Source organism: Taeniopygia guttata, chromosome 3, assembly GCF_048771995.1.
Source record: "Taeniopygia guttata chromosome 3, bTaeGut7.mat, whole genome shotgun sequence".
Taxonomy (NCBI): domain Eukaryota; kingdom Metazoa; phylum Chordata; class Aves; order Passeriformes; family Estrildidae; genus Taeniopygia; species Taeniopygia guttata.
This window is the reverse complement of record NC_133027.1, coordinates 53,673,713-53,686,994: the sequence shown is the minus strand read 5'-3', so window position 1 is coordinate 53,686,994 and position 13,282 is coordinate 53,673,713. Positions and strand designations below refer to the sequence as shown.

At 40.8% G+C, this 13,282-nt stretch overlaps 2 protein-coding genes across 2 annotated transcripts; one reads left to right on the top strand and one right to left on the bottom strand.

The window, feature by feature from the left end:
- Positions 1–784: 784 nt before the first annotated feature.
- On the top strand, positions 785–4,970 carry LOC115494323 (actin-binding Rho-activating protein-like). The gene is made up of 2 exons (XM_072926854.1): positions 785–1,091; positions 1,372–4,970. The coding sequence occupies exon 2, from the start codon at positions 1,452–1,454 to the stop codon at positions 1,911–1,913; it is 462 nt and encodes a 153-aa protein (XP_072782955.1). The 5' UTR covers positions 785–1,091; positions 1,372–1,451; the 3' UTR covers positions 1,914–4,970.
- A 1,448-nt stretch (positions 4,971–6,418) lies between these two features.
- On the bottom strand, positions 6,419–13,034 carry HINT3 (histidine triad nucleotide binding protein 3). The gene is made up of 5 exons (XM_002188668.7): positions 12,818–13,034; positions 12,324–12,441; positions 10,992–11,061; positions 10,070–10,196; positions 6,419–8,112 (listed from the first exon to the last, which is right to left on the bottom strand). The coding sequence occupies exons 1-5, from the start codon at positions 12,968–12,970 to the stop codon at positions 8,065–8,067; spliced, it is 516 nt and encodes a 171-aa protein (XP_002188704.4). The 5' UTR covers positions 12,971–13,034; the 3' UTR covers positions 6,419–8,064.
- Between the last annotated feature and the right edge of the window lie 248 nt (positions 13,035–13,282).

The following is a 13,282-nucleotide window of genomic DNA, read 5'->3' as shown; positions in this document are numbered from 1 at the left end:
TGAGTCTCAATTTAAAAAGTGAGAGACCATGAATGAAAAGCCATTATTTCATGTGCACTGTTGCTTACCATTCCCAATTCCCTTCTCTGGCGATTGTGCTGCCACTCTATGTTCATCTTGTGTGCTCTTCTAGACCCAGAGGCAACACAAGTGGTTTTTGACTGATATGGAGGTTCTGCTGGGGAATTTAAGGAATCCTGTCCCTGCTCATGGGTTCACGTGCAACAGCACCAACATATGTACGTGGGCAAATGCCCATGAAGACTTACTTTTAAAACAACAATAGTTCCAAAATACAGAAATACCCAATCTGTAATTCAGCTGTTAACTGTTCTGAATTTGCATTTCTGTCCACTTCCCCGTAGAAAATCCAGCACTAATCCTGTGTTTTAACTTCAAATGTCGGTAGAAGTATCAACTCTACTTATGTGCTACCTGGAAACCCCGGCTTGCGTACTTCTACAGGTGAACCATACGAACCAGCAAAGACATGGCTATAGCACCTTCGGATCTCTGTAGGGATATAAAAATTTGTCTCTAAGTCACCTGAATAACCATGTTCTTCACAGACAGTCCATACCCCAAGAGCATGCACTGCCACAGGCGGCGGGCAGTCCGCATTGCCCCTCTGCCTGCCCGCGGCTGTAGCCGGCAGCCATGGCCGTGCAGCACAGCCTTTTAAGGGAGAACAATCTATTCTGCCTTTCTCTCCTTCACTAAATAGGCTGCTGCAGACAGAGACGCGCTCGCGAACTGGGTTTTTACTTCTCCGTGCAGTGCCTGACGAGGAAAATCCCCCTGCTCCCACCATGTATTGGCGTTTCGGCTCCAGATAATATTTTCTGTGTATAATAACTTGCCCAGTCTGAGGGAACCTTGTCGGCACGGCGTGAATTTGTCCACCTTTAATCAGCGTTCAGGCCGGAGGGCGGCTTCCCACCCCTGTGCACGGGTTGGTGTGCCGCTGCTGCCGCTCGGGAATGGTTTGCTCTCTCCGCAGCTCAGCCAGCACTCCATCAGATTGTTTGGGAAGTCAGCGGGGCTACCGGGTACCAGGATAAAGTTCTTGGAAAGGCGTCACTGCACGAGGAGTGAGTACCGCACTATGCGTTGCACGGAGGCTGCGGGCTTTGTTCGGTAACTGCGGGATCAGTGGAGCACCCTGTTATCTTGTAAGCGTAATTTACTACCCGGTGTTCCTAAATTACTTCTGAATTTCACCTGAATCACTTCTACTTTCTTCATTGCTGTTGAAGTATTAATGGACTTAAATTTTTCAGATACTTAACCTATTTTTCTGCAGCCTGGCCTCTCACTCGGGCAAAACTCTTCCAAAAAATACCAGGCTGATTTGTTGTTCTTCCTTCACAGCTGACAGTGCACACAGGAACGACAGTTACAGGCGGTCACCGATTCGTTTGCTGCTTGAGTGCCATAAAACATTTTCAGAAATGGAAGGAGAAAAGGCTCAAACTGCTAAAGCTACCAGTGCAGTGGGTGACCTGAGGAAAAGTTGGCAGACCTGGGCAGAGGATCACATTGAGTATCAGAGGAAAAATCCGTTCAGCAGTGATGACAGGCTTGCGTCTAAACCCACACATACTCACAGAGGAGATCCTACCTACGGGAGACCCCCTGAAGGGTCTCGGACAGAGCAGAGAGGGAAAGATGCTCACTCACACGTGGGTAAGGAAGTAGAAGAGCTGTGTTTGATCATCCGAAGAACTGGAGAGGTGGGAGAAGATGGACACGTGCGAGTGACATTCGGGCAGCTGTTTGAAACATATGTGACTATTTCCAATAAAGTAGTGGGAATCTTGTTAAGAGCCAGAAAACACGGTCTGGTTAATTTTGAAGGAGAAATGCTTTGGCAAGGAAAAGATGATGATGTGGTCATCACTTTACTACAATAAGGCTTTGTCCTGGAATGAACTTTGCTGTATGGTTCCATTTGGAAAAACATCTAGATACCATCTTCACAGGTTTTGGTTACAGAATTTCAACTCAGCTACCTACTGGGACACAAGCAGGAGAGGAAATGGGTGAGAAGGATATTTTTATAAAAATGGTAGAGATTTGAACAGAAATCACAGATTATGAGCTACTCCATCATGCTGACATTGGATTGTCCTTATTATCATCTATTAGCAAGTATATGCGAGTTCTTCAAATAACTGCTGGCCTGCTGCTTCTACGTTGCTGAAAGTACAAATTACTAACTTGCTATCCTACACCACTGATTGCTGCAGGTTGTGAAATACTTACTGTGTGGGAGAATGGGATTTGTAGAATGTGGAATTGAAAACTCTTGAGGGAATTTATATACTTCTTCAAACAAAGAGCCTGGTATATAGCAAAATTTTAGGTTCAATCTCACATGGTTAAACTGAATAAATGGAAGTTATTTTCATGAAGTAGATAGAAATTCCCAAACTTACAAAAATATCACAGCAAGAATACTTCATGATTCCTAAATTAGTTGCATCTTGCTTGGATTTTGGACAGCTGCACTGATTCTGGTATTTAATAGTCTAATCTTACAATCATATCTTCTCCAAACCTTCTGTGTCTCTTATTCTTTTTGCTTTATATCTCACACCATTTTTACCTTTTCTGTTCTTCTAATGCTTCAGAAGTCCACAAAGCTCTGCAAAGCTCTTTTTGGTGAATTCAGCCATATCCCTTCAGAGAAGGTAGGGTGCCACAATGTAAAGATGCAAAAGTCAGCAGATACTCTGTATTGGGGCACCTGTGCATTCATAAGGGAAAAAAAGGCTCTTCTTTCACCAAAATGTAGCAATGTTTTTCACAAGAGGAGAGATACTATAGTACCAACTGCATATAGCAGCACAGTCCCATACCTCATTTACCTGCTTTCAGAGCACAGCTGTGAGCTCTTCAGAAAGAAAAATAAAGGATTGGTTATATAACATAGTTGTAGTAGTGCTATGAAAAGTAACCTGAAGCTGTATTTACAATAGTTCCCACCAATAAAGCTGTATAATTAGAATCTAAAGTTCTAATTTTTAGCAGTGCAAATTCTGTGTGGTTTTAACTATACTACTTGATGGGTCTTTAAGATACTGTTCTTGCATAAAAAGGATATCAAAATTTAATATAAATTAGGAACTTGATAAAAGTGATGTGTAATTTTATGCTATTTATATAAAAGAACTTCTGTTGCAAAAAGCCTAAAAGAATGGGGTTTTGTTTTGATATTTTCATCCAATGGGGATTTGAATCAAACTAAGTCTTTGGCTGAGGATTTCATTATTTTCCTGCCTCCTTTTTTCTTTTTCTGGTGAAAGGACAATGAAAAGAGGAAAAAAAAGGAATAAATTAATGTGCTGAAGTAAGTATATCTGGGGAACAGGACAGTTAGATGCAGGTAGAGAATGGATTTTAATCACCACATAATTTTACCCCATAGGAAAAGGGGGAATATGTGCTGCACTAGGCACTGTTGGTGTGCTCCCTTAGGTTTCAAACCTACTGCTTCTTTCTAAACAGATCTACATCTTGCAGCTGAAAAAGAGGACATGTAGTTTGTGATCTTAACATATTTAAAATGCTTTGTTCTTTTTGGAAAAACATTTCTTGCCAAATGATATGAGCACACCTCTCAGGGTATTTCAGCTCCTGTTAGAGGAAGTCTTTACATGCATTCAGATTTCAATACGAATTGAGCTTTTTATAGTGCAGATATGGAATGAATTTTGTTTAATTCTAACAATTCTGAAATTCTCTCAGTTCTGCTGTAGTGTTAGCTCAATAACTTGCAGGAAGCAGCATCAGGCATTTCAAGCATCACCAACTGACTAATGGAATGGCACTATCAGGAAAAATAATACAATAATAATCTAATGTTGGACCTTGTACAAATAATTCATTGCAAGACACGCATGTGAGGTAGTACATAGCCTGAGCATCATAAGATGCAAGTTCAGCTCACATAAATTTACTACATTTTAATTAAGGCTGGCTCAAATAGTTAAATATCAGCAATCCAAGTTGTCACTGCCATGTAAGTGGTAGATGCTTGAGCACATCTACAAGCACTTTAAGTACACCTCTGATCAAAACAGAAGCAGAGCAAACCCTTAATGACATGGTCTTACCTACTTTATAAGCAACTAAATAAAAGCTAGCTCTATTATTTTATTCTTAATAGAACCAAGGATGACTATATAACAAAACTATTATTTATAGAGGGATTTTTTTTTAAGTTACAGAGCTATGTTTCCAACCTGCCAGCTTTAGATGAGCATTCTGGAAAATGGGACTGAAATCTTTCTGTGTGCCCATGCAATGATTATAAACACCGAGCTGCCAAACTGGCTCAGCACACAGGTTGACAAATCCAGGCTTGTGCTTCCAGCAATAGCCAGTATTTAAAAAAAAAAAGACTAAAAGATAGATAATAGAACTGGTCAGCTTGCCCACTGGTACACTAGAATAAAAAATTACTCCTAAAGCCTGTATAGTCATGAATGCATTATATCTAACGCACATGACTCAGTTTAGCTGCAAGTTTTACAAAATTATGCATTATCTGTGATTAGATTAACATCTACAGATGAAATAGGAATTTAAACTTTTCAACATGCAAGTTTGTTTTTTTCAGCAGGCTCCCATTAGAGTAAATGGAACAGAATTTATTGTTTTTGCAAAAATTGTAGCATGTGACGGGTTTTAGTATTACAGATTATTTGGAGTAGTAAGTAAACCCCAACCTTTTTAAAAGGTGTTCTTGCCCTACTAAGCATCTTTCAGCTGTTTAAATCTCTCCTAAACTTCACTTTGTGACAGATTACTTCAGTGGTGTTTGCCCTCCTTCCACCTGAAGTCTGTAAACTCTGCATCTGTTTTGGACTGTATATCATACACGGATTATCTGTGGTTTGTTTTGCCAAACACTGAAGGCACTGTCACCATTTCAATAAATATTGCACATTAGTTTGAAATTACAAGAGTTTTTATGCAGCATTTTATTGTTTACAAGTTTTTCAGATTTCAAAGACCATTTTCACTGGTTTGCTCCCATTCTCCTATTTTTATTTACAACTCACACTTAAAAAGACTTTGGAGTAGTCTAAGGCATTATTACCAGTTTAAGCACAATTTCTTTTTATATTTAACAGCATTTTATGTGTATCTGTTTCATCGTTTCACCATAAAAGCATTATTCTCTGGGTTTGTATTAGGTTGGGAGTTTATGTAAAACGAGTGAGCAAAACAGTACAAATAAAGCTTTGTCATTCCTAAACATGAGGTCAAAAAAGCAGCTTTTCTCGAGGCTGCTAATACTGGATCAAAGAACAGAGCCAGCAACAGTGGCTAAACCACTTTGCTTTGCTTCTCCCAGCTCTTGGAGAATAAGAACTGCTGAGTTCATGCTCCTTATTGATCTTTGCTCCTTAGAAAGCTCTAGAGATGATTTCTGAAGTTTTAGAATTACTAAAAACTTCTATAGAAGACAGTGACAAAGTTAATAGGATCTGCCCACTGTCTCTTCCAGGAGCTAGCCAGTAATTCAGTAACATATTGGAAGTATTAGGTTAGGTTTTTCAGAAAGTATTTCTTCACCTAATTAAAACAATTATCTTCAGAGTCCAAGAATGCTTGTCAATGCAGAAGGAAAACAGACCACAGTTCTGTGCTGAAAAACACTAACGAGAGGCTGAGCATTCCTCTCGGTAATTATTGTGCCTCTGTTTAGTGCTTTGCTGTTTCAGCTGTTCTGAGCCCTGTCTGTTGCTGTCAGGGAACACAGGATATCCCCATCTTTCTCATCAGCAAAACTCTGGAAGTAACATTATACCCAAATTTTTACCTTTCCAGTCTTGTCATTAGTGGGGCCCTTCTCCAAAATTAAGACATAAAAGTTGGCCTTTGTGCTTTCATATACATTTGGCAACATACAGAGTCTGGCTGGGATGGAGGTAACTTCCTTCAGAGCATCCCAGATTTTGGGTGTGGCCGGAAGTGTTGGTAACGCAGCAGTTCTGGTGATTGCTGAGCAGTGCATCGACAATGTCAGGGCTTTCTTTCTCCTGCTCTGCCCGCCCTCAGTGGGCAAAAAGCTTGAAGAGAGCACAACCTGCACACCTGACACAGACTGGCCAGCAGGGATATTCCATTATATATAATGTCTGGAATAAAAGCTGAAGAAAGGGCTTCTTTCTTCAGAAGGGGTGGGGGGCCATTGCTACTGGCTGGCCTCTGGGAGGTCATGAGTGATTACCTTTGCTTTATTCTTCCTCTTTCCTTCACATACTAAACTATCTTTACCTCAACCCATGAGTTTTTTCATTTTGTTCTTTCTTTTCTCCCACCCCACTGGGTTAAGGGATGAAGAGTGAGCAAAGGGCTATCTAGAGTCAACCTTCACAGTCAACTATTCCATTGCACTGGAAAATCATCCCAAGATTAGCATTTATTAATCCTTTCTGACAACAGTTCATGTTGATATTTTAAATATTACATGTCACAGTTCAGTACACTTACATAAATTAATTACAGATCAGAACACAAACACAGTATTAACTCTTGAAAGTCCTTAATGTACAGGTATTTCACTAATTTAGGAGCCAGCTCAAACTGCTTCATCTATTGCACAAAGTTCGGTGGCTTTAAGTCACACTTTTCCTACCAAATGTAATAAATTAAAACCCTGAAGGGCTGCAAATAACATGCAAGTGCCCACTATTATATACAACAAGACATTAGGAAGATCTTACAGACAGAGAGGTGTAAACTCTGACAGGTAGAAAATGCAGTTCTTCAGAAGGGTGCAGACTCTCTGAAGTACTGTAAGAATATTACAACACATTGTATCACTAAGGCAACAGGTGCTGGATCCATGGAAAACATACCAGACTGTTATGTTCAGGGAAGCTTGCAGGTGCAACAGATGTTCTCACCTCAGCTGCATCTGAATGCGTTAGGCAAGGGCACTTGGTTAGTTTGGCACCAAGACAAGCTCTGTGAACAAAGAAAATCCACTCCATGTGTTCTGGTGTTTTAACTTGCCCAACAGTCTGCCTTATTATGGTACTGAAAAACAAGTGCTAGCATTCCTGATCAGAGTCATGCAGTAAAGGCAAATGTTCAGGGTTCCTTAAGCAACTTGGCATGTTCCAATTTTGGGCTGAGTCCCTGCTATCCCAAAGTCAAATCACATTGCTCTTATGTAAGTCTGCCACACACACTGCAGTTCAGACTGGCTTCTCTTATGACTTCATTTATAATCCAAATTTAGCCAAGGCATTAGTAATCTGCAAGGGACTTGCACTGAGAATAAGACCAGAAAATCTAGACTTTTCTATCTACTGCCATGCAGAAGAGCAGTATATTAAAACCATTCTTTTGCACTCTTCACATTCTTTGTAAACATACAGTAGCTAATTTCAAACATTGTGCACATAAGAGAGAAAGAAAATCTTTAGATCTATTTACACATAAACTATCTTCTGTGTTATACAGCATTATCATATTTTGGGCACATACTGTATTCATGTTTAATGTGTCACTGTGATGCAAGCAAGTCAGGTAAGTGGTTTTGTACCAGAAAGTCATTACTGTACTTTCAGCAATGTACCTACTCACCACTAGGCCTAAGTAACACATCATACAAATGCAGGTGGGAACAAATGTTTGAAATGTTACCTGCAATCCAGAACAATGCATCTTGAAAATGAAAGCTTGATTCTGCAGTAAATACTCACTTTGGTACCATTCATATGCCGTTACTTGTAACTTGTTGCCTTGGTTGCAATACACTCTGCTGCTACACTTTGCCTTTTAATAGAAGAGCTCTCTGCCTGTGTGTATGTGTGTGTATACACAAATTAAATTAAAATTTTAACTAAAATACATTCTGCTATTGCCAGGGAAGTATACAGACTGACATATCCAAATGGAAGAAATAAGTTAGCAGCTACAAATTCTGTGTGTATTTCCTCATAAGGAACTAAAGCTTTTTTTTTTTATCCTGGGATACTATCGGCAACAAGCAACCTTAAAGCAGAGCTCAAAGACCAAACTGGCTGACAACACAAGATTTCAGCTGGCAGCATTTTCATTTTGCAGTCTCTCAATCAGTTGTTCAGCCTATGAAAGAGAGAAAGCAATATATTAACTACACCATGAGCCTTCATTTTACTGAAAATTCCATGTTAAAAATAGTGACACTAACAGAGAAATTGATTTTCCCTTTTACAGATTAAGTGTACAGGAGAAGCAGAATACAACAATTCCTTTCACCAGCAGACTCACAGTTTCCACCAAACACTCATGAGGTGATCAGAAGAGGAAACAACCTATGGAGGTCAGAGGAGGTTTGAACAAATGAACAGCAGCTCTGTTAAAGCACTGACTTCATAGTCCTCAGAAGACAGCCATGCTCAGAACAACGCAGTGGTGAGACATGGGACTCTCTGTGAGCCACTCCAGAACTGCGTGTTGTGACCTCTCATCACCCACCCAGCTGCACCACCAGCCATGAACGCTGCTGAGGGACAGAGGGCATTCAAGTGTGTGGCTCCTGTCATGAGCTACTACCCTGTCCTTTGGTCACATCACTGCACCAGCACATACTTTTGTCATCATACATGGCTATTTTTGCATCATGGGCAGAACTGGGACAGCTGTACTTTGTACACGTCACAGCACCAGCTCACAGAGCCCTCAGGAAGGCTCAGGGCAGGAGGAAGTCTGCCAACAAGCAAGCCAGACCGGGCACATAGAGGCTAACAGGGGCACTTCTGAAACAGATCCGTTTACTGTCAGCCTTTACTTTTTTTGCCAGTCGTACTGAATTCATCTTTTAATTTGATCTAGTGCTTGAGCCTTTATTAAGATCTCCAAAGGAACTGCATTAAGGTGAAAAGCTCAAGTTTTATAAATGCAGACAGTAAAAATGCAATCAGATACTTTAGGTAGGAGCAACTCAACAGGACTTAAGTGATTACTGCAGTTTATTTACAAATAAAGCTACATAAAGCATGCAGCAACTGAAAATTATATTCTCTGAATCCTTTTTTTTTGCATTCTTAAACAAGTACCACATTCAGGACACTGTAATTTAAAAAGCCAAAAAAAAAAACTAGAACCACCACCAACCCAAGAACATTTTCCAACCTGACAGCAGGGCAAAATACCAAAGTGCATCCATACTGGATAAGACTTAGTATGGATCTGCCTGAACTAATCCAAGATAATAAGCAGTAAAACTACACACCCATATGTATTTGAGGGACAAATATTTGTAAGATGCTCAATAACACAGCAGACACATCTGCTGTTTTTGAGCTAGGAGTGAAATTCAGAAAGGTCCCACTGTAAAGAAGCCGTGTTTCTTCTCTTTAAGAAGCTGTCTATACTCTTTAGATGAGACAGACCTTCTTCAGCAACTTTGATTTGGGGTTGTGCAATGGTACCAGGATGCTGCAGCTACCTTGCAAGGACAGGTGCTTTGCTGTATCAAATCAGTGAGAGTGAGGTTTAGATCTCTAGAGAGAGAGAGATTTTCAAAGTGCTTTAGTCAGTGTCAGTTCAGTCTCATTGCTAATCTCTACTGACATAAATCAATAACAACGTTTCTGTAAAGCAGGCACTAGGTCTAGACTAAAGATGACAAGATGAGAAAAACCACATGAAGTGATAAATGCAGTCATTAGGCGGGTATGTTTTCATCTACACAGGATTAACCAGGTTATGTGCAAAACAGTCATCACATTTGAATATAGACTTTTATATTAAACCCAAATATTTACAAAGTGTCACAGAAACAAATCACAGAGCCTGAGCCTTGGGCAAGATCCAAAACTATTGTAATGTTTGCTGTTAGTTATTAGCACTCCATTCCTTAATGTTTATAAGCAAAAACATTAAGGTTTTTGCCTTTATTTTTTCTCAGTTAATGCAAAATATACATAACGGAGAATTAAAGCAAAAACAAAAATAATTAGTCAGAGAATTTTTAGACACAGTTAACAGGTTAGAAAGACATGGCATTTTCAGCTCACAACTGAAAACCTATGGCAAAGCTCACCTGCCTTACACTTACCGTGATAAACCAGTAGGAATTGATTCTGTAGTAGATCCTGGATAAGAACCCCAGCTGGCTGGCTGGGGCCAGGACGTGGAGATGCAAGTGGGCAATCGAGCAGAACGGTGGCCAGTGAAAACCCATCCTTCAGAAAATGAAAAGAAGTACAAGATAGTGGTGATTTTAATTCAACAAAAAGTGGAACATCGCAGGTTATTTAACACAATCCACAGAACTAACAACTCGTTGCATTTTTGATGTACACAGAAGCAAGAACAAAAACATGCCCTTTCATTATACCACAAAAAACTCTTCAAAAGGTCATTAATTGCCTGCTTCACATCTCTGTATTTAAGACACATTTTTAAAAGAAGGAGTTAAAAGAAAAAGTATCTTAAATGTATCCTATCTAGTTTTCAGCTGGAAAGCCAACTATCAATTTTCATCATGAAGAGCTGACTCCCTATTCCTCTACTGTGCTCAAATTATGTTACAGTTTATTTCAGCTATCAAGGGCCTTAAACTGAAGGATCCAGCACCAAAATCCAGTGAATTCTGGTATGACTGAAACACAGTGTGGTGTCCTGCTTCAAAAGGCCAAAGTTTACCTCTCTTCTAGCATCTAGGATTTAGAGCATATTTGCAGCACATAATGAAAGAGTAGCCTCTTTGGTAAGTTGTTTGAAGTGCCCTCCCTACTCCAAGATGTGTTTGAGAAAGAATCTCAGACCTGGAACGCAATTTGTGCCAGAACCTTATCTGAAAAAAAAAAGTTTATATTCAATGCCAGCAGATTTTAATTGAGAATTCATGCAATAAGTGAAAGGCAGACCTGATTTCTTCCATAAATCACAGTGCAGGTTCTGCCACCATCTCTAAAGTAACATTCAGAAAAGTAAAAAGCACACTCAATAGAAGATGGAAGGTTTCTATTACATACCTTACATCATTCAAGTCACTAAAATTATTCTTCTGGAGAACAGCTTTTCCCACTTCCATCATTCTCTTCACTGTTAAAACACAAATACATTTCATTTTAAGAAGGTATTCTTTAGAATATTAACTTCAACAGCCTAATCTACATTGAGATCACAGACACGGATTTTTCAAAATCTAAACATTGTAACTACTCCTAGTCAAAGAAAAGACAATCAAGAGAGTTGCACAATTATTTACTTGAAAACTTCTACTGATACAAACTTCCACACCTGCAATGCTTTCCAGTGTGATATTATTATGAGAACTTTGGCCAAAGCCATGCTATCACCACATCCTTATTAAAAAACCCAGCAAGTACTGATTGGTCAGAATAATGACTTTACACTAACTCCAGTGTTCTATCTCTACTCAGCTACAGGACTTTGATCTACAGAACCTGTGAAGCCTGGAGTACATTTCTGAGATGGTACATAAATTAAAATTAAAATTAAATTGTCAATATTTCTTATTACTAGCACATAGTTTCATTATCACTAAACAATGCAGTAATCCCAATACAAAAATTCAAGGCAGAAGTCAGAGGAATTGCTTTGAACCAAACACATACAGAAGTTTTTTTCTCTGGAGAAAACCACCCTATGTTTACAAGAGAAATACAGCGATGCAAGATTTGCAAAATGAAATTATAACTCTTTTCTTGTATCACCTGTAAATTTCCCTAAGGTGGAATTTCTTCATGGCTGCAGTTTCTTCTGTTACTCAACACACTTAGCTAGCCATATCTTGTGAAACAAATTCCAGGGCAATGTCCTCTTAAAGGGAAAAAAAACCAAAATATGCCTAGCAACAATAAACAATGTCTTCAACATTTCAGAATTTTATTTTTCAAAAATTTTTAAAGTTAATTGAAACATCATTTCCCTTTTCCATCTGCCACTCCCTTTTTTTCCTGACAAATAATGCAGCATTTATCTGAAAGTATTCATGTTGTAAAATTCTATGTAAGCTTTTAGAAGTGCATATGCACATGTAAGACAATGCAATGAAGCAGTACATAAATGCTTTAAAAATAAAGCTGTACTTCCAACAAAATGCAGAAGCATCTATACTCCACGCAAACTGCGATGTTTTTCTAGAACTGCACAAAAGAAGTGCCATTCTCGACCAGCGCATAGAAGTTCCCAGAAAGGGTAAGCCCCTATCTACACTCACCCACATCAGCTATTTCCATGTTTACAAATCGTGTCTAAAATTGCAATTTACTTGACAACCCCCTATTTCAGGCTGTGAAAAATGATTTTCCTTGAGGTAAAGCACACACTTGCAGCCTTACCTAGAGGTATGTGCTCTGTCTTCAGGGTTTTGCAGTTTCCCATATGCTTCACGGGCACCACCAGGTAGTGGTGGGGAGCACCAGGTTTTATATCTCTAAAGCAAACAAGGTCTTCATCCTAAAAAAGGATGCAAACGTTTTAAAATGTATTAGGACGAGGATACTGGCACAGAGGAGGTAACAATGTCCATACCCCCCATGTCACAGCTGACGCGACCAGCAGCAAAAGCTGAGGGTTTTTTGGAGGCAACCTCCAGGCACGGCGCGGTCAGCAGTCAGGATTCCTGTCTTTCCTGACCTTCCGCAGTCAGCATTCCTCGGCGCCAGCTCTGAGGCTTCCGGCTGGGCCAGCACTTAGGGAAGGCAGGGTGCTCTCCGCAGGAGCGATGTTCCCCGCTGTGCCCGCAGGAGCTGAGGGCCTCAGAGCCGCCGCGACCCCCGGGCCGCCCGTGAGGGAGCGGGGAAGGAGGCGGGGAAGGCGGCGCCTCACGCACCTCGCAGGGCAGCAGCGCCGTGCCCGGCTCCTCCCGGCGGGCGATCCTGCAGAACACGCACTTCCCGTCGTAGCCATCGCGGCCGCCATTCCCGGCTCCGCTCCCCTCAGCAGCGGCGGCGGCGGCAGCACCCGCGGCCTCAGGCCCGGCCATGGCCCCGCTCCCGGCCCCGTTCCCGGTCCCGCTGCCGGCCCCGCCCGCCGAAGGAGGAGCGCCCGGCCTGGCAACCCCGCTGGCACCGCCCGCTCCGCCCGCCGCGCACAGCAACGGGAGCTCGCCGGGAAGTTTTCCCAAAAAAAACCCAAAACAAACAAAACAAAACAAAAAATAATTAAAAAAATGGGGGGACTAAAGCCATGTGAATGAATTCAGAGTTCATTAAAATTCGAGTTGCCGCAGGGGGGGAAAAACCCCATCAATCACGCAGTAAAGAGGGCGGATAGAAGGATGCTTATGACGCTGGAT

What these genes read in the sequence shown, in the direction of transcription:
- LOC115494323 (XM_072926854.1), top strand. Translation starts at nt 1,452, where the DNA reads ATGGAAGGAGAAAAGGCTCAAACTGCTAAAGCTACCAGTGCAGTGGGT.
- HINT3 (XM_002188668.7), bottom strand. Translation starts at nt 12,970, where the DNA reads ATGGCCGGGCCTGAGGCCGCGGGTGCTGCCGCCGCCGCCGCTGCTGAG. An exon ending in CGGCGCTGCTGCCCTGCGAG is followed by an intron (nt 12,442 to 12,817) that starts GTGCGTGAGGCG and finishes ATCCTTTTTTAG; the next exon opens with GATGAAGACCTTGTTTGCTT. An exon ending in AGTGACTTGAATGATGTAAG is followed by an intron (nt 10,197 to 10,991) that starts GTATGTAATAGA and finishes CATTTTCTGAAG; the next exon opens with GATGGGTTTTCACTGGCCAC.